We start from the raw sequence: 25,046 nt of genomic DNA, 5'->3' as shown, positions 1-25,046 counted from the left end.
TGGGACAGCATATTAAAGCGGGATTGCTCCAGACAACAAAGAAGAGCAGCAGGGAAGATGCAGCTCATTGTAAGACCAAGGAAAGTAAAACAGAAAAAATCAGAAGTAAAGAGAGTGGATCCCTGGAGCAGAGCTTTACAGGGGGAAGCAACACACAACAGAGTAAAAGTCAAAGTCGCCTGCTACACCAAGAGGAGGGGAGCGAAGAGCATGACAGTAACATGGAGGAGACGTGGGAGAGCCACACAGAGCAGGACACCACAGGGGATGGGGAAGACATGGTGATATGAGGCAAAGAGATGTGATTCCTCTGATAACAATGAAATACTCTGAGCGAAGAGTTGAGGAAAGAGTTTTCTTTTAGAATTACTGAAACATTACAACCAGTAAACTGAAGCATCCTACTGTACGTTTAAAATGATGGCGTATGTTTCATAAGTACTAGCCTCCAATAATCTTACAACTACCTCCATGTTGTTTTTCTTTGCTGTTTCACATTAAGAAGTTCTCTTCTGTAAATATCAAATCAATAAAGAATTTCCTAAATTCATTGTCTTGTTTATTACCTTTATTATTTACTCCTGCTCAGGTACTTCTTACAGATACCAGGTGACCAATCACCTGGCAGCAACTCAATGCATTTTTCATAGACATGGATAAACTGACCTGCTGAAGGTCAAACTGAACATCCAAATGAGGAAGAAAGAGGATTTAAGTGAAATTCATCTCTTAATAAGCCTTGTTTTGCCATTTCTTTGTTAATTAAGTAAGAGTTAAAATGTCCACAGAAGATACGTTCAGTGGATGCAGTGATAGAAAAAAATAGCTTTAATCCACATGAAGAGTCTTCCAGGAGTTTAGCATATTCTCTAAAAACAAATCTTAATTCTCCCAATGACCCTCTCCATCCGTTTCACTTTAGTTATTTTCTGGGTAAACCAGATGTTGACCAAACAAATACTTCTGTGCAGCAGAATAGTACTTTTTACCTGTGTTTATGATGAACTGCAAGCTCTGTGTGTCTCGATGAGTGTGCATGTGTGCAAATGGATGTTTACTTTGTTGTCTGTTGACCAATGTTAATGTGATTGATTGTTAATGTGAATATATTTACCTGAAAATCAGGCCCATAACATTCAGACTTATTGTAGTTATGACCTCCAAAAGTCATCACTACAAAAATATTCAAAATAATACTCAAATTATTATTTCAACGTCAGATGACATTTCAGCTTGTAATGATAGAGGACGGCTTTAAAATGTGTTGGGTGAAACTTTTCTATAAATTTCGAGACCCAGCTGGTAAAGTAATTTAGAAAAAAGTCCATTTGATTTTGATCAACACTGCATTGATTAGACAACAAGAAGGAACGTTGAGGCTGAAAAAGGGCGACTGATCTGAAGCCATTAGTACAGAAGCCAGATTCCACAGCAGTAACGACGTATTTAGGCTCTGCTGCGTTTGTTTGTGGTTTTAGGAGTTTTCTTGTGTTTTGTGTCTGCACTCTTGCGACGTTTGGGTTTTACTTTGATTATTTTGACTTGCGGAAGGCCATTGAGGTGCATTGGTTTGGGCTTTGTAGCCTTGGGTGCCTTGGCTGGCTTTGGGGTAACTGCAGGTGGGGCAGGGAGACTTTCTCCCCCTGGACAGGCCTTGAAGACATGGACATCCTTGACTCTTCGAGCCTTCAGTTCAGGAGGATTGGCACACGTGGCTCTCACCTTAAGATTGACTTTCTCAATCCATCTAGATGAAGAAAAGGAAACTGTTTTTATCTAAACTCCCAGACAATCGGTTGTGCTCATCAGTAGCTACTGTTTTAGTAATATCTTAATATTACTATATATATATAAACCAGTTTTGTTCTCATAAAGATGACAAAACCAGCCTAAAAAACACTTTTAAGCTTTGTTCCAACTAGGTCATGTATTAATAAACACTCATGGTGCTCTTGTTGTCTTACAGTCGTAGTGGCAGTAGAGGGCAGTCACACATTAGAGGATTGTCAGCCAGGTTGATGACCTCCAGAGAAGTTAGGGGGTGGAAGTCTGGGACCTCTTCCAGCTGGTTGCCCTCCAAGAACAGACTCCTCAACCCTGGACCCACCCCTGTCAGGGAGTTCTCTGATATCTGAAACATTAGAAATAGGATTTGATGAGAAAAGTTAACGATTAATTAAAAGTGCCGGGACTTCTACTGATTACTAACTTTCTCCAGTCCCATGTTATCCAGATACAACTCCTTCAGGGACCTCGCCAGTGGCTGAAAAGCATTTGGACCCACCCAGCGAATAGAATTACCAGAGAGTCTGAGGTCCCTGATGTTCCCTGCCTTGCTCAGTGCTTCAGTGGGCACCTCTTTCAGCTTGTTTCCCCCTAGGTGAAGCGTATCAAGATCATTTGCATGATCCAGAGCCCTGGGTGACACGTTCTCAATGGCATTCCCTGTTAAGTAAAGGGCTCTGAGACCCTCGGCGCCAGTCATGATGCCCGACTCCAGCTTGGTAATTGCGTTGTTTTCCAGGTGAAGTGCCAGCAGACTGGGCACAAGTTTGAAGGCTCCTTTGGGGAAATCAGCGAAGCGGTTCTTCTCCAGGTGGAGATAAGTCAACTGAGGGAGACCTGCAGATTTAGATGACAGACACACGTGTAAAAGAGGACAGAACAAAACAGACTTTGCTACAATTTCACGTTTTTTTTTTAAATTTTTTATAAAAGACCTTTAAAGGCATCAGGGCTGAGGGAAGTGAGGTCATTCTCTGACAGGTACAGATATATCAGTCCCTTCATCCCACTGAAAGCCCCTCCCTCCACCTCTACGATCTTGCAGCGCTGCAGGTGCAGAGACACAACCTGGGGGACACCAGGGAAGCTGTTGCTAGGGATGTAATGGAAGTGGTTGCCACGCAGGTCAAGGAGACTTGTGTTGGAAGAGAAACCTCGAGGAATTTTTGTGTGGCCCCGGTTTTCACACGACGAGTGGCGTGTCTCTGCCTGTGGACAGGAGAGAGTGGAAATATAATGGACAAAAAAAGATTAGGACACGCTCATAAGCATTCTTTTCCACATTAACACCCTCAGTCTTCCTATGAAATACTTCATTCTCTTTGCCACAATTTCTTGGGATGGAGAAAAAAGAATAACAAACCGATAATGCTATCTTACAGCTCCCAAATGGCTGCTCATTGGCCATTGAAAGTCAAAATTCTTCTAGTTATAAATATGTTTTCAGTGGTAGTGGACACAGCGGCCACAGGTGCAGCAGAGACAGCAAAACTGTGTTCTTCTGCGTGCTTTTAAGGCGTTACTTGTCCCAAATGGTACTCTAGCACCTGTCTAACAAAACCGCTAAAGATTTTCACGTCACACAGAGTTGTTTGTCCACTCAGAGATACTGTGATAAAAATGGTGACACAAACATGGAGGCTGCCATGTCTGTGGACTCACAGAAAGCAGGTATAAACAATATAAATCTACAAAAATAAAGTTATTATAGTGAAGTGATTAGATACCACTAAAAACAGTTTTTAATGATTTATTACATGTTTCTGTACCTCAATTTTTTTTTAAACACTCCACGTTCAACATATTCATATTGTTACTCCACCAGGCCTGAGGGCGTTTGTTATAAACATTCAGCAGGCATTGCGAGCAGGCGATTGGCTGCCAGTACAGTTATTTATCCGTGGTTGGCCAAATTGTCTGTTGCTGGGCAGATCTTTACTATTTAACCGCGCTGCACATGGTTATTCAGCACAGCTGTGGTAGATCAGAGCAGTTTGCCATTTGTGGACTTTGGTCTTGACCTTGTGCTTGGTCTTTGTAGTTGTGTTGGAAATGATATTTGTGAAAAGCCTAAGTTGGCCAACATGTTTCTAAACTATCCACTGTTTATGGGTGCTAGTGTGGTGTTTCTTCAGTGTATTACAGATTTTTTTTTTCTTTACTTGTGTTTTCCGATGTGTTCTTTGTATTGTATTTTTGTAGGTTAATAAATAACTTTTTCCTTAAACAGTTATTTTGGGTCGTTAATGTTGCCACCACCGTTTCCCTGGCTGAGTCACAGTTGTAACATAAATGGGGGCTTGTCTGGGATATATCACCTCAATCCTGTGATGTTTAAGATTAAGTATTGATTACTGCTGTGTGTTGGATTTTACTTAATTCAATGGCCTTAACATCCTTCTTATATCAATTAATAAAATTAAACCTTGCTCTCAAGAAAACAATCTCAGCTAGAAAACTTCCTATCCTACATTTATACATTTTCAGCCTTTTGTCATAAGAAGATGGCAAGAAGATCCCATAAAGACTGTGTAGTCTTCTTGCCACATTATTATCACTAATATTTTAACATTAAAAAATGTAAATATTTGGAAACTTTTTAAAAGTTGAGAATTAGTTCACATTTTTCTTTTTCTTGCTTCATCTGCAGAGTACAGACATTAGAGCAACATTGATTTATTTAATCTCATTTCCTGCAGGTTACACAACAGGCAAGAGCAAAAAAAACAGCCCATCCACTGCTGAAGGGGTTAAGATATTTAGATCCACTACATTAAGTTAAAGTAAACATGATAACAAGGTCAATTAAAAATCTGATCAGTCCATATATAACCCATTTACCTCACAGACACAGTTGACTGGACATTTGATCTTGTTTTTTGGCTCTTCGGTGGGTGGTGGTGTGACCCTGGTTGCTTCTTCATACTCTGCCTTCAGCATGGCCTCCTGGCTCTGGCAGCGCAGCTCTACAGGATAAACAGCATCCAGGTTTTCTCCTGAAAGATGGGCTGGACCCTTACATGTTCCCATCAGCTTCACCTTTCGACGAATTGTCCACTCTCTATGGTGTGTCAGACAAAACAATAAGAAAAACAAACATAACAAAGTAGATCTGGTGAAAACTTGTCCATGTGAGACAGAAATCCATCAGTGTATTCCTCAAAGAGACTCCAAACCTGAGGGGACGGAGGTAGCAGTTGCAGTAGATGGGGTTTCCAGCTAGGTTGAGACGAGCCAACTTGGGAGAGCCTTCAGAGAAAGGCTGGATGACACGGAGCTGGTTATGGCTGATGTCCAGGTGAACCAGATTAGGTGATTTAGAAACAGCTGTGTTGGCCAAGTCTTGCAGGGACATGTGGTCCAGGAACAGGTGGGTCAACTTTGCCATGGAAACTACCTCTTCTCCAAGATACGTCATGGGGTTGTAGCTCAGATCGAGCCGAGTAACTTCTGGCAGTCTGAGAAGAGCAAGAGAAAGGAGTAGGAAGCAGATTTGATTTTTATTAATGTTATATACAATAAAATCTGCTGCTTGCGCAATAAACATAAAACAAATCAAGTTTTTCCAATTTAATGACATGGACTCACCTTGCTGTTGATTTAATGTCTTTTTTCTTCACAATGACAAGGCAAAAACAGGGCTTTAGGGTGTAAATTTATTTAAAAAGTAGAAAAAAATGGAATTATCTCATATTTTGAAAAGTTTTTAGACCTTTTTCTCAGTATCTGGTTAATTTTAAGATGTCTCAAACCTTTGAGAGCCTTAAGTCATCTTTGTTATGATCCTACTATCCTTTCAGTTCAGCTTTATTTGTGCAGCGCCACTTCACAACAATGTCATTCCAGGACACTTTACAGACACATCAGTTCCAGCCAATTTATAATAGTTTAAGCAAAACCAACAGATTGCATTGAATCTCGACTTCAGTCCAATCTCCCATCCTGAGGATGCACAAGGCGACAGTGGAAAGGAAAAAACTCCCTTTTAACAGGAAGGAAAAACCTCTGGCAGAATCTGGGTGTTGGATGTTTCCCTTATTCTTCTTGAAACAAATGTTCAAGCTCAACTAGCTTGGATTGGGAGTAGATCCCAGCCGTTTGCAGAACTCCTCAGTGTTAGCCTCAGATTCAGATTTCTGCTGAACTCTTCTTTAATCATGCTCTCCCAAAGGCACTCCTTTGCTTTTTAGGTTGATATTCTTTGGGTGGTGTATGTTGCTGAAATGTAAAGCTCCTCTTCATTCTTTTTTCTGGTCTCTATCCTTTCTCCTAGTAAAAAAAAAAAAAAAAAGACAGTCCCGAGAGTGAGACCACCTTCACCATGTTTGACTGTAAGGATGATTAATGGGGTGATCCTAAACATCTGCTTTTCATCACATCTCAAGATCTAACATGTAAAACAATGTTGCTTTTGGTGATTTGAGAGATGTTCAGGAGATTTTGGGCAAAATAAAAAAGCTCCATCGACCCCCTTTTCACGATGAATGACTTCTCTGCAGAAAGTTTGGTGGTTGGAGTGCTGCAGTGTTGGTTGGCTCGACTGGCTTGACAGTTCCCTGTCTCACCACTTTCCCTCAACTTTCTCCAAATTGCTCCAAATTTTGTTAAGGCCAGAATGAGGAAGGCTATTGTACTATCATCCCATCTATACTCTCCTGATCATTTTTGACTACTTGTTTGATTTTCCATCTGACAACCGCTAATCCTGCCAAGTTGGGAAAGCATCCACAGACCACTGATACAAGTGGAATACGCTAATTCATTCATTTCAAAGCACAAAGCACGTTTAAAACAACATGTTGGAACAAAGTGCTGTATAGTCAGTGAAATACATAAAATAAACGTGTACATAAAAACACCCACCTACACATGTATATAAATTTCCCATCTATATGTATAAAACACCAAAAGGCAGTGGTAGAAAAGACCAGTGAAAACAAGTGTGTTTTCAGGCATCATTATAGGAAGGGAAGTGACCTACCGAATTATGAAAGGCAAGTTAACTAAAATGTGAGAGCTGTGACTGCAAAAACCTGATTCCCTAAAGCCTACGTAGTCACTACGACAACCAGGGTCAGCTGATCAGCAGACCCCAGGGACCGAGACGGGACATAATACTAAAGCGAGTCAGAAAGGTAGGATGGAGAAAGACATTTTTCACATTTATAAGCTAGATTTTGTATTACACTGGTGTCCTGCAGGTTTTCCAAGTGTCCCTGCTGGAACACATCAGACTCAGACAAGCTCTGCACATGTCTGCTAAATACACATAGATTTAGATCTGGTGTGTTGCAGCTGGGACACTTTGAAAACCTGCAGGACTCACACCAGCACTCGAGGACGAGTACTGAGTATCTCTGCACCAAAGGGAGGACAAAATCAGAGGATTGTACTCAAGTGTTCACAATATAAACAGCACTGTAGTAATGTTAAGTTGTGATAAAAACATGAAGGGTTTTTAATAAAGTTTTGTCCTGCCAGAACATTCTTTAGCAGATCTATCATGTTGAAAAGGAAAATGTGTTAATAATAGTATTGTTAATATTGTGTCTTGGCTGATGGGAAAACATGTAAACTGAATCTTTAGTGGATCTGAACACTTTTTTATGTACTGAAGGGGATTTCCATCTGAGACAATGACTGGATAGTGAGACAGGTTTAACTTTAATAAATCTACTTGCCTGGTATGTGTGGATTTCTAGAGTTTTCTCCTGTCTCTTTTCTTTCACATAGACATATATTATTTCAATATCAGCAGAAAACTCTTAGACTTTCCATCTAACGCATCTTAGAGACTCTCTGTGCAGAAATCTATCTTAGATGAGTCAAGCTGTTGCCATCGTGTATGATTGTCCCCTTTTTCCTGCTACAGTAAATATCTTTAAAGAGATGATAGATTTATTTTTTCTGTTGCATCCATCAAGTCACTCAGTCAGAGAAACATGTTGCTTTCTGAGAACAAACAAGATACACATAAGACTACAGGTTAAATTTTGTTAACATGTATCAAGGGATCATTTTAAGTATATTCTCTTTTATAAAGGATAATGATATATCAGTAGGAATATTATTATACAGATAGGAAGCTAAATGATTTAATGTTAAGGATTCATTAGAGAGGGGGTGGGATAATATAAGTACATCCTCCTACTTCTTTTTGGATATGTAAATAGAATATGTAGTTTTCAGTTATGTTTGCTTTATTTATGTATGTATGCATGTAAATACTTATTTATTTATGTGTCTGTCTATTGATGTAGGATTATTGTTTGCCTATTACATGAAATTAATTAATTCATTCATTCATTCATTCAAGGTGGCAAGAGTTTTTCATTTATTTCTCGAACATTTTAATTCCAGCTTGATAACCAGTATGAGAAAAAAAAAAAAAAAAAAAGCTGACCTCATACTCTACTTATTGACCTCACCTTGTCATAGTTTCAGTGGGGAAGAACTGCAACTCGTTGTGGTCCAGACTCAGTCTGGTGAGCGTGAACAGACCAGCAAAGGCCTCCGTGTCCAGGTAGTTGAGAGAGTTGTGACTGAGGCGAAGCCACTTGATGTTCTGCAAACCCTAAAAGAAAGAATCCTCCACCATTAGCAACATTTGTGCATTTTTTTATGAGGTTTGTCAGCAGTGGAGGCTGTTGTGCTTGTGTACCTGGAAGGCCATGTTGGGGATGTAGACCAGCTGGTTGTACGTGAGAGAAAGAAGGTTTAGGGAGCCCAGCTGAGAGAAAGCACCAGGCTGGATCTCCTCCACGCGGTTACGGTCAATAATAAGCTGCTTAAGCGAGGACAGGCCATCAAATGACTCCTAGTGTCACAAAACATAAAAACATATAAAACAAGATGGGACATATGCAGAAAAAAAAACCTATAAAAAGGGACAAAAGTTAAAAGGAGGGTTGCAGCAACTGTATCTTTATGTTTAGAATCACCTGATAGAGGATATCAATGTTGTTATTGGCCAAGTTGAGGAAGACCAGGCGCCCAAGGCCACGAAAAGCCCCCTCCTTCACTCTGCGGATGTTACACCTCTGCAGCGACAGGTGAGTTAAGTAGGGAGTGTGCTTGAAAGCCCCAGTTGGAAGTTCCTGAATGTCATTTCCTCGAAGATCCAACTTCACTGTGATCTATGAAAAGAGGACACATACATGTGTTTAACCCAGAGTTTATAATTGCTTAATATGACATAGATAGTCATTCAGCCTTATATTTACTGGAAACGATAGTATAGAAACAATGGTATGAGTGTAAGGGCACCTCATCAACAGTAGGAGGAACCTGGGTGAGGTTCTTGTTGACACAGGCCACTGTGAGCTGGATCTGGTCGCAGACACACTGCTGTGGACACTTGGCTGTGTGCACTGCAGGCATGTAGAGGGGCAGCAGGCTGAGCAGCACAGCCCAGAAGGTGCCAGGAAAGAAGGAGGAGAACATCTGAAATGGAAAATGACAATTATATCACGAGGTGATCATCAATGAAGTGGGGTTTCTCAGTTAATAGTCTAGTCACACAAGATGCTGCATTTAGATACAAAGCATTTAGCTGATGTCTGCTGATTCCTGTACTCAGTGTTCCACATCTAGGTACTGTGATAATGATGACAATAAGAAGTGGGCTTATTCAGCATTAATTTATCTTTTCACAGTTTTTGTATTAACCTCTTAATAACCCCTTTTGCAACATGTTTTATAAGAATTAATCTAATTTTATGTCAACTTGGCACAAAATGTCAGGAAATGTATAGGTCATCAATTATGTCTCCTGTTTGATAACACTAACTAATGTTGTTTTATATTTATAAAATCTCATAAGTGTCCTTTACAATGAGGTATAAATTAAAAAGATTCATGTAATGTCCAACAGAGTTGAACATGTGGGGTAGTGCCCTAAAAAATGTGCCAAAATCCTCTGCAATGTTTTTTCTGTTGTATTCACTTATATTTTGGGATTCAGGTGCTGGGACTGGTACCTGCTAGATGGACATAATGGGATGATATTCTGGATCTGATCTGGCCTGTATACATATATATATATATATATATATATATATATATATATATATATATATATATATATATATATATATACATATATATATATATATATATATATATATATATATATATATATATATATATATATATATATATATATATATATATATACATATGTATATATATATATATATATATATATATATATATATATATATATATATATATATATATATACACACACACACACACACACACACACACACACACACACACACACACTGGACAGTGGTTAGCACTGTGGCCTCACAGCAAGAAGGTCACTGGTTCGATCCTTGGCTGGGGAGGGGTTTGGTCAGTGGCCTTTCTGTGTGGAGTTTGCATGTTCTCCCCGTGCATGCGTGGGTTCTCTCCGGGTACTCCGGCTTCCTCCCACCGTCCAAAGACATGCATGATAGGTTAATTGGCCACTCTAAATTGCCCCTAGGAATGAGTGTGAGCGTGAGTGGTTGTTCGTCTCTGTGTGGCCCTGCGATGGACTGGCGAGCTGTCCAGGGTGTACCCTGCCTGTCGCCCAAAGCCAGCTGGGATAGGCTCCAGCTTCCCCGCGACCCTGAATTGCAATAAGCGGTTCAGAAAATGAATTAATGAATATATATATATATATATATATATATATATATATATGTATATTTGATATATATATATCTATCTATATATATATATGTGTGTGTGTGTGGATAGCAGATGGATAAATTCTGGGGTGAAAAACAAAACAGGGAAAAGTAACAATTACAACTCACTTATATTTATGAATTTAGTAAATGAAATAGTGTGATTGCTACTTTAACTTCTGTAATCAGATGTACGAAAATGTCCATTACGAACTGTATATTCTGAGAAAATTTAACAATAGTAACAATAATAATGGCAGTAATAAAAAGATTCACGTCTGATTCACTTTTCAGAGTTTGATTTGACAATGAAATGCTTCCATCATTCCAAATTGTGGGGATTAAGGTCATTTAGTCAGACTGGTCTGACCCAGTCTTTACTGGAATCCCTTAAAACCACATTCCCATGTCGGCTCAACAGTCCTGATCCACAAGAATGGACGTGAAAAGCAAAACAGCTCCGCACTAAAACTAAGGGGTCTCCAAATATTGACCTGCGTGGTGGTGGCGTGTCTAAACCTCCGTGTTAAATCTGCCGCATCAAATCTTGTCACAGATGGACCTGAAGGCACATCACACTGCCTCACACCAGAGTGAAATGTGTTGATTTGGAAAAATAAAGGAGAGATGATTGGAATTTGAAATAATCATGTCAAGTCTGGCGAATAAACGTCCACTTTTGTATTAAAGTAGTGTGTGTGTGTGTGTGTGTGAAGGGAGACACTGACACTGCGTAAAAGGTTGGTTGCTAAAATTCCTGTACAAAATAAAACGAAAAAAGAGAGAAAGAAAACCAACGGTCCAAGAAACTAGAGACGGAGGAATTTCCTCCGTCCGGACTGTTTGTGTGAGTCCTCTTGGGGATCAAAACTCCAAACTGCAGTGGAGCAGCCGCGCACAAAGACGCACAGTGTCTTTCCCTGCCGGTGTCCTGCCAAAATGCGTTCCTCACTGAAAGAGGAATGTCTTCACAGGAAAATCACGGTGTAAATTGGACATTAAATTCTCTATATTTTCCACTATAAATTCACCGGTTAAGTTGATCACAAACATTCAACGTTGCGCAGATTGCCGTGGGTTTCCAAGGATTGGTACCCGCAACGCACCAGCAGCTTTTTGGAGATAAATAGAAAAAAAACAACCAGCAAGTATAGTATAGCCTGGCAGGGTAGGCACAGAATGCACGCGCATCGATGCAACGTGTTAACTTCCAGTATGAGTCCAGTTCGTTACTGGGATGGATTTTACGCACACTCACCATTGTTTAGTTGCAGTTCCGTCCAGCTGAAGCAGGTCGTTTCTGGACACGGTCTCACACTGTGCCGTTTTTCTCCCCCTGGTTGTCCCCCATCCAAAACAAACTCCGTTTATCCCCCCTGATCCACAAGACTGCTCCCTCCTGAGGCACTCTCACCTCCTCCACCTCAGCCTGTTAAAAGGAGGTGAAGTCATTTTCACTTCACCGTCATGCCCATAAACGCCGCATCTTTCCACTTCTGCTCCAAACTCTTCAGATAAGTATAAACCTCCTAACACCAACATTTTATTCTCACTTTTAAAGCAAAACAACTGAGGAGACTCAATGCCACAACTGAAACATGAGGTTAGAAAACTTTGCATTTATTAGCAAACACACAGACTCAAGTTTGTTATAGACAACTGGTTACATTTAGGACAAAACATTTAGTACCAACATACATATCAAAAATAGACAAAAGATTCTGATGAATGAGGCTTTCATGTTATTCAACGTATCAGAACAAAAAAGTGTATTCCATTCTCATCCTTTTTCCACTGAAATGCTCCAGAAACAAAACTCTTAATCATTTAAGAGCAGGTTTTGTTTCTGGGTCAAATAAACATAAAAAATGCGACTGTCACCCTGAGCCTTGCAGTGATATGTCCCTTTGCTGAATGAATCAGGATCTATTAGGCAGCAGTATGATGACTGCATCTGAGCAGCCTCATTTCCCTTCACAGAAAATTTTTTGCTAAATGTAACATCAAAAATAAAATCATTGTCACTTTACAGATTGTAATTCTCATGGGATAACTGACAGCAATCCTTTAAGTTATAGAGCAATAAAACTTGCCTACATAATGATATTGGCAAATGCTTTCTTTTTTTTTTTTTAATAAACAGAAAATGTATGGCTAAATGAACAAAAAGCTCTTTTTCCCCATGTGCATCTTATCATCTAGAAAAATAAGTAACAACTAAAGTAAAAAAATAAAAAAATCTGGATAGTTATACTTTCATATCGTAAACAAATTAGAAATATAGTAGCAGTGCTTATCCTGGGTTCAAGTGGAAATAATCCCTGTTGATTTCAGTGGTGAAAAAAAAAAAGACAAGTGGCAGTGTGTCTGTGCTCGAGGAATTTGCTGATGGCTGCAGTCAATGTTTGTGGCATCTCTTCTCCAGAGCAGAGCTCAGTTTCTCTCTGGCACTGCTGCAGGACTTCAGAGCATCGCCGTTTCTGAGGGTTCACACAAAAACCATTACTAAAATCTTGTTTTATTTACATTTATCTATTTTCCCTTCTGTTCAACACCACAGCTTTACTTTTCTTGACAAAACAGTACAATTGAAATTACAAAACAGATAAGTTTAAGTATTTAGCTTCATGGTTTTTCTTGTGCAGGTAAATGTTGGTCCTACCTGGACAGGAAGACATGAAGCAGTGAAATGTGGTGGTGAGGAAAGTATTCCTGCTGGACAGCATGTTCCAAACACAACAGCTGACCTGGGATCAGTGACACCTTCTTCACTTTTCCTTCCCCCTGAAACCCAACACAAAAGTAAAAAGGTTGTGTGTCATTCATAAAGAAAACCATCTGAACGGGGAGGAGGGAATTTAAGTGACTGGATATAAAATGGTGGTTTCAGACAAGCTGGTCTGAGGATCAGAAACAGCTGATTTACTGGGATTTTCAAACACACAGTAATCTTGAGGGTTTACAGAGGATGAAGTAGAAAATATCCAGTGAGCAGCAGCTGTCAGGACCAAAATGTCCTGCTGTTATCAGTGGACAGAGGAAAACTGAGTTGACCACACAACTCACCAAACCTTGAAGCAACAAGAAGGAAAAAAAACAACAACAACAAAAAAAAAAAAGACAAAATCAAACCAGGTACCACACCGGTCAGCATCATTGATTCCAATCCTATTTCTACCTTTTACCCCTTAGCCTTAGCCCTACCCCTCCATTTCACGGGTTCATGGGGGGAATTCACCTGCCAATTCTCTTTAGGACAAAGGGGAAGGACTCCACACCTCTTAAAACAAAGACTTTCCAGGATCACACTACAAGCCAAGAGGTAGAAGAAGTTTCCCAGCGTACAGGGCGTTCACCGGCAACATGCCTACCAATGCAGCAAAAGCGGTCAATAAATGAAAGTATTGTCAGCATTAATGACGATTCAATAACGACATTAAAATTACAGCATTAATAATTTTATGTTACATTCATCTTGACCTCATATAAAAAGCTGGTCTGCTCTTCATATAAAACCTCATGAAAAGTTGCTGTTTGTTTCAGTCACCTGCACGACCGGCTCAAAAACAGCTCATCTAATAAATAAATGAACAAAACCACTGTTGCTGTTTTTTTCTGTGACAATCATTGATGTGTTGTAACATTGCCTTTATTTTTGTGCATCATATGTCTTGTAACATATGATACACATATGTTACAACATAGCTGGCAAATCTGCAGCAACTGTGGGATACTATCATGTAAACATGGAGCAAAATTTCTAAAAAATGTTTCTAACACTTGCTGAATCTATGACATGAAGAATTAAATGTGTTCTGTGCATCATGAAAAACCAGAATATGGCATGTGGTTACAGATAACTCAAGTTATGCTGCATCAAACCTTTATGTTTCAATCCACAAAATGTGCACAACATATATATTAATTTAATCATCCGGTGGTGTGCCAGATTTGGAGGGTCCTCAAGCGTTACTGTACCTTAAGGAGTCCCATCATGACCAGCAGCGCAGAGAGGAAGCAGTATGACTGAAAGGTTGAACCAGAGAGGAGCTTTTTTAAAACTGCATCTGTGGAGCACAACATTCCCAGTTACATATGGGAAGTAAAACCATGAGTCACTATGTGAAACTTTGGCTGGCAATGAGATGGGTGATCCCAATTCTGCAGCTGATCTTTAAAATCTATGCCAGCTTGTCAGATAGACTGCATTAAACTGTTAAACGACAGAGAAGTCAGTTTGTTGTATTCACCAGATGCTTCTACGACAGCTCTCTTTGTGTGGGGATTGTCGCTGTACAAGGAAGCAATCTTCAAAAGGACATCAGCTGCCTTGTTTGGCTCAGACGCATCAACCTGTTGAGAACAGAGACAAGGCAAAGTAAAAGCTGACGCTGATTATTGGAATCATTCATTCAGTTAAAATAATGAATAAAATCATTTATACCTGCTCTTCCAGGTTGATCTGCATCTCTTTGAGCTGGAGAAGTTTTTCTGCTGAAGGACCGCTGAGAAAAGCTGTGATCTCTTTCTGAGCGTGGAAACAAAGACAAAAACAGCGACTGAGAAACCACTTGCTTTGACAGGGTCTAAAAAGTACTGCATGTATGAATAAAATGAATGAATGAATTGTTCTTTGTTATTAAACTGTGAAGCCTGTCAGAAAACCCTTGATGCAACAAGCTGGGAAACCTGTAATGCTTGTGCAAGCTACAGTAATTTTCCCTCTGGTTGTCACAAGAAACATGCAAAGTTCTGGTCTTTACATGGTAATGTTCTAACAAACTGATAATAAAAAACAAAACTAAATGAAAATATGCAAAACAAAAAAAAGTGTACAACACAACAGGCTTTGAGTTCATCAAAACTACACAGGACTTCCTGGTTTTTATTTCCACGTATGCTCACCGCAACAGCACTCTAACCCTCAGCTAACTTCATTTGCTTATAGCAGCTTAGAGAAAACCCAACATACCCAGTGCTGATCTGATCTCTCAGCTCCTCGAAACAAAAGCTGTGTGCTGCTAAAGTTCTTGGCGCTGTTGGCTGAAACGCCCTTTTAGTTATTCTGATTGGAAACTGATAAACCAATCATACAGTAACTTGAAAGCCACTGTTACTTGTTTTAAAACATTTCTTGTTAGATGACTTTAGGGACATCTTACTTGTCTCTGAAGGTTTGCAGGACTGTCCTCTCTTGTTATTCCATTTCCATTCACAATTTCACCAAACTCTTCATTATCTTCATCACTGGCACCATCATCATCATCGTTTTCACTGTTGTCATCTCCTTCATCCTCGTCATCAGGTTCACCCTCATCATCACTATAAAGAAGTCAGACAAACTACATTTTAAAGCTGCAATAGACTTGTCACAGAGCTCTACTTTCCTGATGACTTGGAAACACCATTTGTTTAGCATTCAAGTTTACTTTAATTGATATCCATGGGTAATTTGTTTTGCAGAAAAAACTCTACCCACAGCTATTTATAAAGTATTAGCATGATAGCTTTTAGCATTGCATAACAAAACACTAAACTGGACAGACAGGTGTATGATCGAGTGATAAGGCAAAAAAAAAGGCACAAAGTGCTCAGCGTTTGATCCACCACTCACCAGTATAGAAGCAAAGACAAGTATGAAGATAAATAAGTATGATCAAGCCAGATATAAAATAAACAAAAAAAAAAAAAAAAAAGAAAACCTTGGGGAAATGCAGTATAGGATAGAAACAGTATAAGAAAACAGAACTTAAAAGTCAATGAAAAATTAAGAAAGAAAAGGAATAAAGCAGAGTAAAATATAAAAGTGTAAATGTCAGTACTTCTATATTTTTCCCCACTAGGATATAAATAAATCTAATTAACTAAACAAATAAAACAAAAGATAAAATAAAAAAAGTCTGTCAAGGCTTTATACAGAAAAGACTTTCCATCTAGAAAGAGATTAGGAATTATTTAAAATCAGAAAAACAACATTACCTGAGTGATCCCACCATGTCTGCTTTGTCCATGTTCTCCATAAATTCTCTCAAAGCTTCACATCCCTCCTCACCCAGACAGTTACCTATTAGGGACACAAGACTTATCATAATATTTTCCTTCCTTATAAAAAGTAGTCCAACTTTAAGTTCAGTTTAAAAAAAACTTATGAAAAATTGTAAAAATTATATATTACATTTAAAAAAATAAAATCTATTGTGCATCAATATCTTAATTCCTCAGCTTGAACAGGAGTTTAATGACTCTGCTACATGCAGTTCCAGCAGTCAAGTGTACCGTTCAGATCCACTTTTTCCATGTGAGGTTTGTCCATGACAGCCTGAGCCACCACCAGCGCTGCTGCCTCTGTGATCTCACCGTATGACAGGTTGAGCTCCTGACAATGGGACGTTCACACAGCAATTAAAAATTCTGTTTACACAGCAGCAGAGACAGACACAAAAACCTGAGCTTAGCAGATAAACTGACCTTGAGGATCGGCAGTCCGTCTCTCAGGACCGCAGAGAGAGCGATGGCTCCCTCAGACCGGACCAGGCAGTCACCAAAGTTGATCACCTGGACATTCCTGAGGTGCCTCAGTGCCTAGAAAGTTATCACAGGGAGCACTGGTTGGAACATGGATCAATTTCATTATCTGGAAATTTGTAAAAGTTAAAAAATCCTCACCTGTGCCATGGCCAGTGTTCCCCTCTTGGTGAAGGTGTTGTCGTTGAAGTTGAGTATTCGCAGCTCCAAGTTTTGTCGGACGGCGGAGGCTAGTGCAATTATACCAGCATAGTTTATCCCATTTTGAGGCATGTGAATCTCCTCCAAGCTGCCCATTAACTTTTATATGGGAAAAATACAATCTTCATAAATCTCATGTTTAGCCTCAAGAGTGGAAACATACAAAGATATCAAACTGACAGTGATAAAAAATTGAGAAGAGCTGCAAATCCTAACAATTACATGCTGAACTACTTTCCTTTTTTTAAATAAAGACCATTTTTGCAAAAAATATTTCCTAAATGAGAAGTCAGTTTTATGTCCTCTTTAAATCACTACACCCCAGGATTCTGCAGGTAGAATAAAAGTGAAGTCGTGTCTTACAATAAAAATGCCACTCCTACTTTTTACTACTGAGAGCATTTTTTCAATAAAAGTTGGAATATTAATATTGATTTCGCTAAATTTCTTGGTCTTTTCTGTTTTTGCAAACTGTATGGGCCTATGTAAAGAGCCTAATCCATAACCCATGTAAGTTTCAGACAAAGAAAATCATTAAAAATTCATTTGATCTTCACCTTTTTTTGCCCAACAACAATTTGCGCAAGAGGAAAGAAAGATGATGAATACTGACGCTGGGATCACTGTGACAGCATCACAGACTAAATCAAATTCACAGACTAGAAGGGTGCAGAGTCGATTAAATGAATCTTTTCTCAGTTTAACTTTTGAAGTAATTATAACATTAAAACAAGTTAAATCATAATCAAAATGCATTAGATGGATAGTTAGCTTTTGGTCATACAGCAAAATGGAAAAAAAAAAGAAAAATTTTAAACTGAACCACTGATTTTGAGAATCATTACGCCCCTCACTTCTATGTCTGAGAACAGACCACTTGAGACTGATTTAAAAGAACAGGACAAGCTTTTACATCATTACTACTTAGCTTGCAAGAGCCCCCGGCATTCATGAGTGGGAATGTATGTAGAAATGGGGGCTTTGTGACAAAGTGGGGGAGATTGTAATTGTTCACCACTTGTCCCTAACATTTACCTTTTCTCATATTTGTCCCTTTAACTTTATTCAGTTATTTCTGTTGTCAAGTAACCATGCTGCACTTACCACCCCGGGTTGTTAGTGTTTGCAGTGTGTTGCCTTTTTCATCGTGTTACTGTTTAACATTAGTCTTTGTTTAACTCCACCTTGCAGGATAGGTGTTGAGGAATGGCCAACCCAGCACTTCCTCATTGCAGGTGTGAGTGACTTCCTAGATTAGGTGATTGGGAGAAACCAAGTGGAGGATTTCCTCCTCTGTAGTTTCTTAAAGTGTGGGTTTATTTGAAATAATGTATTAGAACTGGTATTCCTTTTGTGTGTTTTTGTTTGTTTATGAATTTGGTTTGTTTATTAATATTGGTGTAGAATAAGACTGCTGGGCATAGTGAAATGGGGAAATGGTTTAAGCCCAATCAAATCAGGTGTGTCTAATGGGGTATATAAGTCATCAGTTTTGGGAGTTTGCGAGGAGAGAGTGAAGGAAAAGGATATGAAACTGGTGACTGATTGCCCTCGATTTTTGTAACTGTATGATGGACAACTCGTGGAAAAATTAATGTTCATCTTTAAGGAAATCCCAGGACTGCTGATTCTGTCTACGTCTAATCTTCTTCAACCTTGGACCTTCTTCAACCTCACAGGCTTGCTAAGCAATTTAGAGGTGCGGGTATTGAAGTTGGGGCCTCCAACTCAAACCAATTTTGTACAAAATAAACTGAAAGTTAAGATATAATCCAGAAAAACAGAACAAGATTGAAAAGAAAAAAGAGAGAGACATATCTCAGCCTGAGCTATGAATCAAACTTGCTTTTCGTGTGTGTTTTTACCTGAAAGGCTTTAGCCAGGGCACTAGCTCCTTCGTTCTCCAGGCGGTTCCTCCCTGCAACAAACACTCTCAACCTCAGCGGAGCTCCAAGGGCTGCTGACTGTCTGTGACACTCCATCAGAGCTTCAGCCAGGATCTGGTTGCAACAGATAGATAGAAAAAGAAAGATGAAAACTATTATGTTCTGGTTTACTGAACTGTTACAAAGCAGCACTGTTTGTAAGCTCACCTTTCCTCCACCAATTCCCATGCCACAGTTGTTGAGCCTGAGCTCCCTCAAGGTGTGGCAGGAGGGGCTCTTCAACAGTTGCTCAATGCCCTTGACGCCATCTGGCCCGAAGGCATTATCACTCAGATCAAGCTCAGTCAGCCTGGTACCAGCACTCATTAGTGCATTGCCCAGGGACCTCTGGTAAAAGCACAAAACAAGAACAGGAAAGGCAAAAATCTCAAATGCATTAAAATATACAAGCATTCATTTAAAAAAAGATATTTAGAAGCCTGGAAAAGAAATACTCAAACACAAAGCTGATGTTTTCATATATTTGCTCTGCAGTGTAAGTATACATGGGTGTATTCTTCTCTCCTGTTGCTACTATTCTCACCAGGGCTGTGGGGATTTCAGAGCGCAGCCTTCCAGTGAACATGTCACTCCAATAGCATCTCTAAAACACACAAAGCAGTAACAGTAAAAAAACAAACAATCCATTAAAAGCAAAGAAGCAGCTTCTGTGCCAATAATAAGAGGCAGATATTATCTGCAGTTATACAATGGTCTGAGTGAAAACTTGATTCTGATTGGCTGCAAGGTGTCCGTTAAAAAGGGATATGACACGAGTTTAAAAAAGTTCCGTCAAATAGCTGAACAATTATAAATCCTTGCCAGCTGGTAACCGTGGCAACAGAAATGTTAGCGACAAACGGGCAAAACAGAAAGCAAAGAGAATATCTAGAAGGACTATATCAAACAGCGGCCCATAGTTACTAATGTATGTATCTGATCTGCCAGTTTTTAAGTTATTTATTTTTTTCTAGGTTAATTTAGAGCATCGGTAGAACAATAACCAGAGTAGAAAAGGGAGAAAGGAAAAAAAGTCTCCCGATCTCTCCCCATCACAGTACTGTATTATGTTCATGTTCTACCGAGATCATTAGTTGAAATATCATTAGATAAAATATCTGTCATATTGTTTGAACGGGATTAAATAATATTTAATCAATTAGTTATCCCTTACTTATACCATGGTCAGTGAGAACTCTAATGCCAACCAATGTGCACTGTTTTCGGATATACACACACGTAGTTCGGTGAGTTAAATCACTGTAATATCCCTCCATTACAGGGTGTCACCGTAGCAAAGAGTTTAACTGATTCAGATCAGCTGGCTTTTGACAGGTGAATGAGAGAAACACCCTGTAGCGTGACAACAGTTGTTTATCATAAAAAGGACATCAAGGCCAACATGAAATAGTTCCTATACTTTAGTATATTTAGCAAGTTTTATTAATATTATTATTATTATTATTATTATTATTGTTCACTGTGTATATGCAGATTAAACAACTCGGATCCATGTATTAGACCGTTATAATGCACTTCACAGAGGAACTAGACTAGACTGGAACTAGACTCCACGTTGTGCATTATAACCGTCTAATGTACACTCCTCATTGTTTAATCCTTACTTATTAAATATAGCACAAATAACAGTCTAACTCAGTCTGCTTTTTCCCTTTGAGTCATGGGTATGCAATATTCATGATTTCATCAATCACAAAAGAACAATGGTGCTCCGTTATTATCCATTTTTACATTAATGCTCCCCAGTAACAGTCCATTATAGAGTTCCATTGCCTAGCAAGCTGCAGTTATCTACAACATATTTAGGTATAGATGGGATCAGTTGAGGGCCAGTTTGTGTCCCTAAATGATCCAAATTAATGTAACATTTTGTCACAGCAAACCTAGGTTTGCCGTTTTTGTAAATGCCAAAGATAAAATTACAATAGTTACATATGAAAACGAGTCCTGCACAAAGTGAAAAAAGCTTTTTGTATTAATATGCCAAACATTTTAAATGAATATACAATGAATTAATACACAGCCCAAAAATCTTGGTATTATTCTACTTTATAAGTAGCAGTTGTAAGCATATAAGTCTGTGTTATTTATATAATGATAGTGGTTGTAAACTCCAGGCCTAGAGAACTACAGTCCTGCAAGTATTGGAAGGTTCTTTGCTCTAACACACCAGACACACAGACTTAATTAGCAGATTTATTTTTTTCCCCACAGAACGAAAGTTTATTTTAGTAAACTGATCCAGAGTAAGACTATTGACAAACAAACTAAATAACAGTACTAAAAGAAATAATGATAAAAAAAAAAGTGGATTTAAACAAAAATAACACTGTAAATTTTTTAAATAAAAAATATAGCTTAAATTTGGTCCAAGCAGTTAACAGTTTTAGTAGCTTCTTGTTTGATGAATGTTTAATGGAGCAAATATATTGATTAAGTTCACTTACTAAGTGTTTTCTACCAGGAAATTTATTCTTTGTACATGGAATTTTGCTATATTAGGATTAATTACATATCTCTAATAATTGTCCACAATTTTGCAATTCAGTGGGAGTCCAAACAATACCTTCCTTCAGTTGCAATTCAATGTGGAAACAAATAGAAATACACAACTAACATTGGTTTCTGAGTAGCTGAAACAAAAACGATAGTTTACCTCAATGTTTTTTTTTTTCATATCTAGAGTTTATTTGTTTTTTTTTCCATAAGTCATTCACATACTTATTCCAATATAACGTGGTAAGGTTCGAAGGCTATCTTAATTTGCAGACATGACATCAAAGTCTGCCAATTACCCCTAGATTTGAGTCAGGTGTGTTGCAGCAGGGAAACTCCCAACACTTGCAGGACTGGAATTGACCACCCCTGACATACAGTTGTGCTCATATGTATTCATACCCTTTCATTAAAGAAAAGGCTGAATTTACAACAGTCACTCAAATAACTTAAAAAAAAGAACAATAACTAAAAATTTGCAAAAATATAATTTAGTAATATTAGATACTGTTTTTTCATTTAATTGAGTTGAAGAAAGAAAAAACAAACAAACAAATTTGTCCTGGACAAATTAGAGCACTTTTCTGTTGAACAGTGGGACAAAATAGCTGTCAACAGGTGCAGAAGTCTGACTCAGAGGAACAGAAAACACCTGACTGTCGCGGAAACATTAAAGGATTGTTCAACAAAATATTAGTTTATGAGTAATATGTAATAAATTATCTTATTTGTTTGCTTTAAAAATATTTCTATTGAACTAGAATTAGAAAATAATGTAATGATTTTCTTTTTTTTTTTTTTTATTTATTTTTTATTCATTATTACTTTAGTCAATTTCAGCTTATTTTACAGGCAGCTGTTTTTTCCTTCTTTAATGAAGGGGTATAAATAAATATGAGCACAGCTGTGTCATATCATATCTTCACTCAGACAGGAAACCAGACATTAAGGGAGTACCTGAAGCAGATCTTTGCTCTCTAAAGCCTGAGCGATGGCTTGGGCTGCCTCCACTCCTAAAGTGTTTCCTTCCAGGCGCAGAGCTCTCAGACCCTGGTACTGCTCGATCTCACGGACAAGCCCCTCCACTGAAGACACATTTGAGGTTATCAGGTCGGGTGGGAAAATAGTAACAAGAGTGCGAGTAAGCAAAATAAATAAATAAATACGGCTAAACCCTGTCTGACCTGGTTCCCCGCTGTCAAGCTTCAAACCCAGGCCTTTATAGCTTAATTCTCCGTCTCCAACGTGGGTTTGAGAGAGAGCATCAGCCAACTGGGAAATGTCATCAGAGGCCATGTTGACTGTGTGGAAACATGTTAACACGAAGGAAACAGGTTCACAAATTAGGTTATTATGAACATATTGGTAATTGTGTGAAAGAAAGACAAAAATAACTTCGACTGGTGGTTCGTATATGAAAAAATGTGATTGTAAACATCACACAGGTGCAACAAATAAAACTATAAACAGCTATGTTAGCTTTTTTTTTTTTTTTTAGCTTTACCGGTGCTAACTCGATGAGGTGCGCAATATAAAAACATCATCATTTCGCTGCTAAACAAAACTGATAGTCAAAACTAATTAAAACCATTTTTTACGTAATCATACATTTGGATAGGAATCCCATCAACTGCACAGATATCAGAGAAACTAGTTAATAATGGTGAATCTTACCTTAAAGAGAAGTTACAGATTTAAAAAAAAAAAAGTACACGCCGGTCTTTCCGCGCAGCGCGCCGCTTGCGAAATCCTCTGACGTCACAGACTCCGGTTCACGATTCGTTGATTGTGTCAACTTCCGTCACTGCTCGTGAAGTCGACCGTTACTGCCATCTGCTGTTGTAGACTGTTCCTCCTGCTCAACGGTCACACGTTGCTCTTTTTGTCTTATTGCGTTAAAACGGAGATTTGGCTGACTGTAATCAGCAGAAACTCTTAGGTCAATAGGCGAAGAATATTTCCGCTGAATAAACGTGACTTTAGGGATCACCAAGAGTTTTTTTCCCTTCTTTTTTTTTTAGGACAGTTTGGTGTCCTCCTTCAGCATGGCAACTCCACTTGTAGCTCAAACTATCTTTAATGCCTTTAAAAAGTATGGGTTGCTTATTAAACTTACATTTGTCAGCCTGCTGGGTTTCTTTACTGGAAAGATGTGGCTAGAGTATAGGAATCCAGACAAATCTTCAAGCGAGAACAACACACATGAAAGTAGTCGCCATACACTTTCCTCCTCAGGAATGGATGTTTCCGATTCAAATGCACCAGACTGCTGCATGCAAGACCTCATAGACCCATTTTGGAGGATGGAGGAAGAGCTCATGGTCTTACCTTGGGAGATGGAGGGAGATCTCACAGATCAGCCTCTGAAGATGGAGACAAATCTCAGAAGACCACCTGCTGATAGCAAGGAGGCCCCCTGCTGATACCACCAGACAAAAAAGAAGAGGTACTCACACTGGAGGCATGACTTTATGTTTAATGTATTTTAGTAAATATGCTGACATTTTCTGTATTATTATTATTATTATTATTATTACAGTGCTAGTGCTTTATGCCAGGCTGCATGAATGCATATTTTTGTTGAATGTATGCAGCTGCTTCTTTATCGTAATGCATGGTTTTGACATTGTTGTTGCAGGCAAAGAGTGGGGTACAAAGTTGCTGTACTTAACACAAGTCTTCAGATTAGATAAATAGCAATCAAACAATTATTTAACATTTTACTCTGTGTTTTGCAAAAAAAAAAAAAAAAAAGAATAGCTGCATCTGTATATAAATGTTTGCATTCAGGGTTTGGTGGGATTATGTTATGCAGGAATAATTGCAATTTTTTTTTTTTTGCAGTAACTGTCATTCAGTGAGGGAGCTAACTTTTCTCATGAAGCTCATACAAAATAGGCTATACTTTGGCATGTTGTTGGGTTTCCTGAACTTACTTTTTCAGGGACTTTCATGACATGACTTGTTAGGTTAAGATACAGACTTTGAATAAACAGATACAAAGTGTGCCCCATAGTCTTTTTTTTTTTTAAGCATTCTTTGACTGAAAAACAGGTCTCACAGAAGTGAGGTGGTTAGCACTGTCATTTCACAGCAAGAAGGTTCCTGATTCAAACCTGATTCTTAATAGACTAAAGAGCTGAGTGTGAACATGCATGGTTGTTTGTCTCTTTGTGTTGGTCCTTTGATATACATTATGTCATCCTGAATAAGAAAAAGTAGACATACTAAATGAATCAGTGAACTACTCATGCGCTTATGTCTTATGGTTACTGTTTTGATGCCTTACGACTAATGTGTGAATTAAAACATTCGAAGACTGGGTTAAAACTGGGTTGCTTTTTAGTCAGATGTCATGCCACAAACTGGAGATTTATATTCTTCCATTTCTGACTCTTAAGTCTTTTTCCAGGTC

The 25,046-nt window shown here is 38.6% G+C and overlaps 2 protein-coding genes across 2 annotated transcripts; both read right to left on the bottom strand.

Annotated features, from left to right (window-relative positions):
- Nucleotides 1–1,446: 1,446 nt before the first annotated feature.
- On the bottom strand, nt 1,447–11,932 carry chadlb (chondroadherin-like b; the record flags this gene model as incomplete). Its single annotated transcript, XM_079260610.1, has 11 exons — nt 1,447–1,747; nt 1,965–2,131; nt 2,210–2,622; nt 2,721–2,994; nt 4,627–4,846; nt 4,962–5,243; nt 8,214–8,359; nt 8,447–8,602; nt 8,727–8,921; nt 9,052–9,228; nt 11,927–11,932. The coding sequence occupies 11 exons, from the start codon at nt 11,930–11,932 to the stop codon at nt 1,447–1,449; spliced, it is 2,337 nt and encodes a 778-aa protein (XP_079116736.1).
- A 153-nt stretch (nt 11,933–12,085) lies between these two features.
- On the bottom strand, nt 12,086–23,384 carry rangap1b (Ran GTPase activating protein 1b). Its single transcript, XM_079260752.1, has 16 exons — nt 23,306–23,384; nt 22,816–22,932; nt 22,589–22,716; nt 19,659–19,718; nt 19,283–19,462; nt 19,055–19,189; nt 17,130–17,288; nt 16,932–17,045; nt 16,740–16,839; nt 16,443–16,527; nt 15,626–15,785; nt 14,908–14,991; nt 14,714–14,816; nt 14,442–14,530; nt 13,126–13,247; nt 12,086–12,943 (listed from the first exon to the last, which is right to left on the bottom strand). The coding sequence occupies exons 2-16, from the start codon at nt 22,925–22,927 to the stop codon at nt 12,862–12,864; spliced, it is 1,713 nt and encodes a 570-aa protein (XP_079116878.1). The 5' UTR covers nt 22,928–22,932; nt 23,306–23,384; the 3' UTR covers nt 12,086–12,861.
- Between the last annotated feature and the right edge of the window lie 1,662 nt (nt 23,385–25,046).

The sequence above is a fragment of the Telmatherina bonti genome (genome assembly GCF_933228915.1).
Source record: "Telmatherina bonti genome assembly, chromosome: 21".
Taxonomy (NCBI): domain Eukaryota; kingdom Metazoa; phylum Chordata; class Actinopteri; order Atheriniformes; family Telmatherinidae; genus Telmatherina; species Telmatherina bonti.
Note: the sequence above shows the minus strand (reverse complement) of the source record. Positions and strands in the feature narration are given on the sequence as shown.

Coding starts and splice junctions, on each gene's coding strand:
- rangap1b (XM_079260752.1), bottom strand. CDS start 22,927: ATGGCCTCTGATGACATTTCCCAGTTGGCTGATGCTCTCTCTCAAACC. Junction 19,463..19,658: donor CTGAAATCCCCACAGCCCTG/GTGAGAATAGTA, acceptor TGCTTTTACCAG/AGGTCCCTGGGCAATGCACT. Junction 14,992..15,625: donor CTGCAAACCTTCAGAGACAA/GTAAGATGTCCC, acceptor TTCCACGCTCAG/AAAGAGATCACAGCTTTTCT.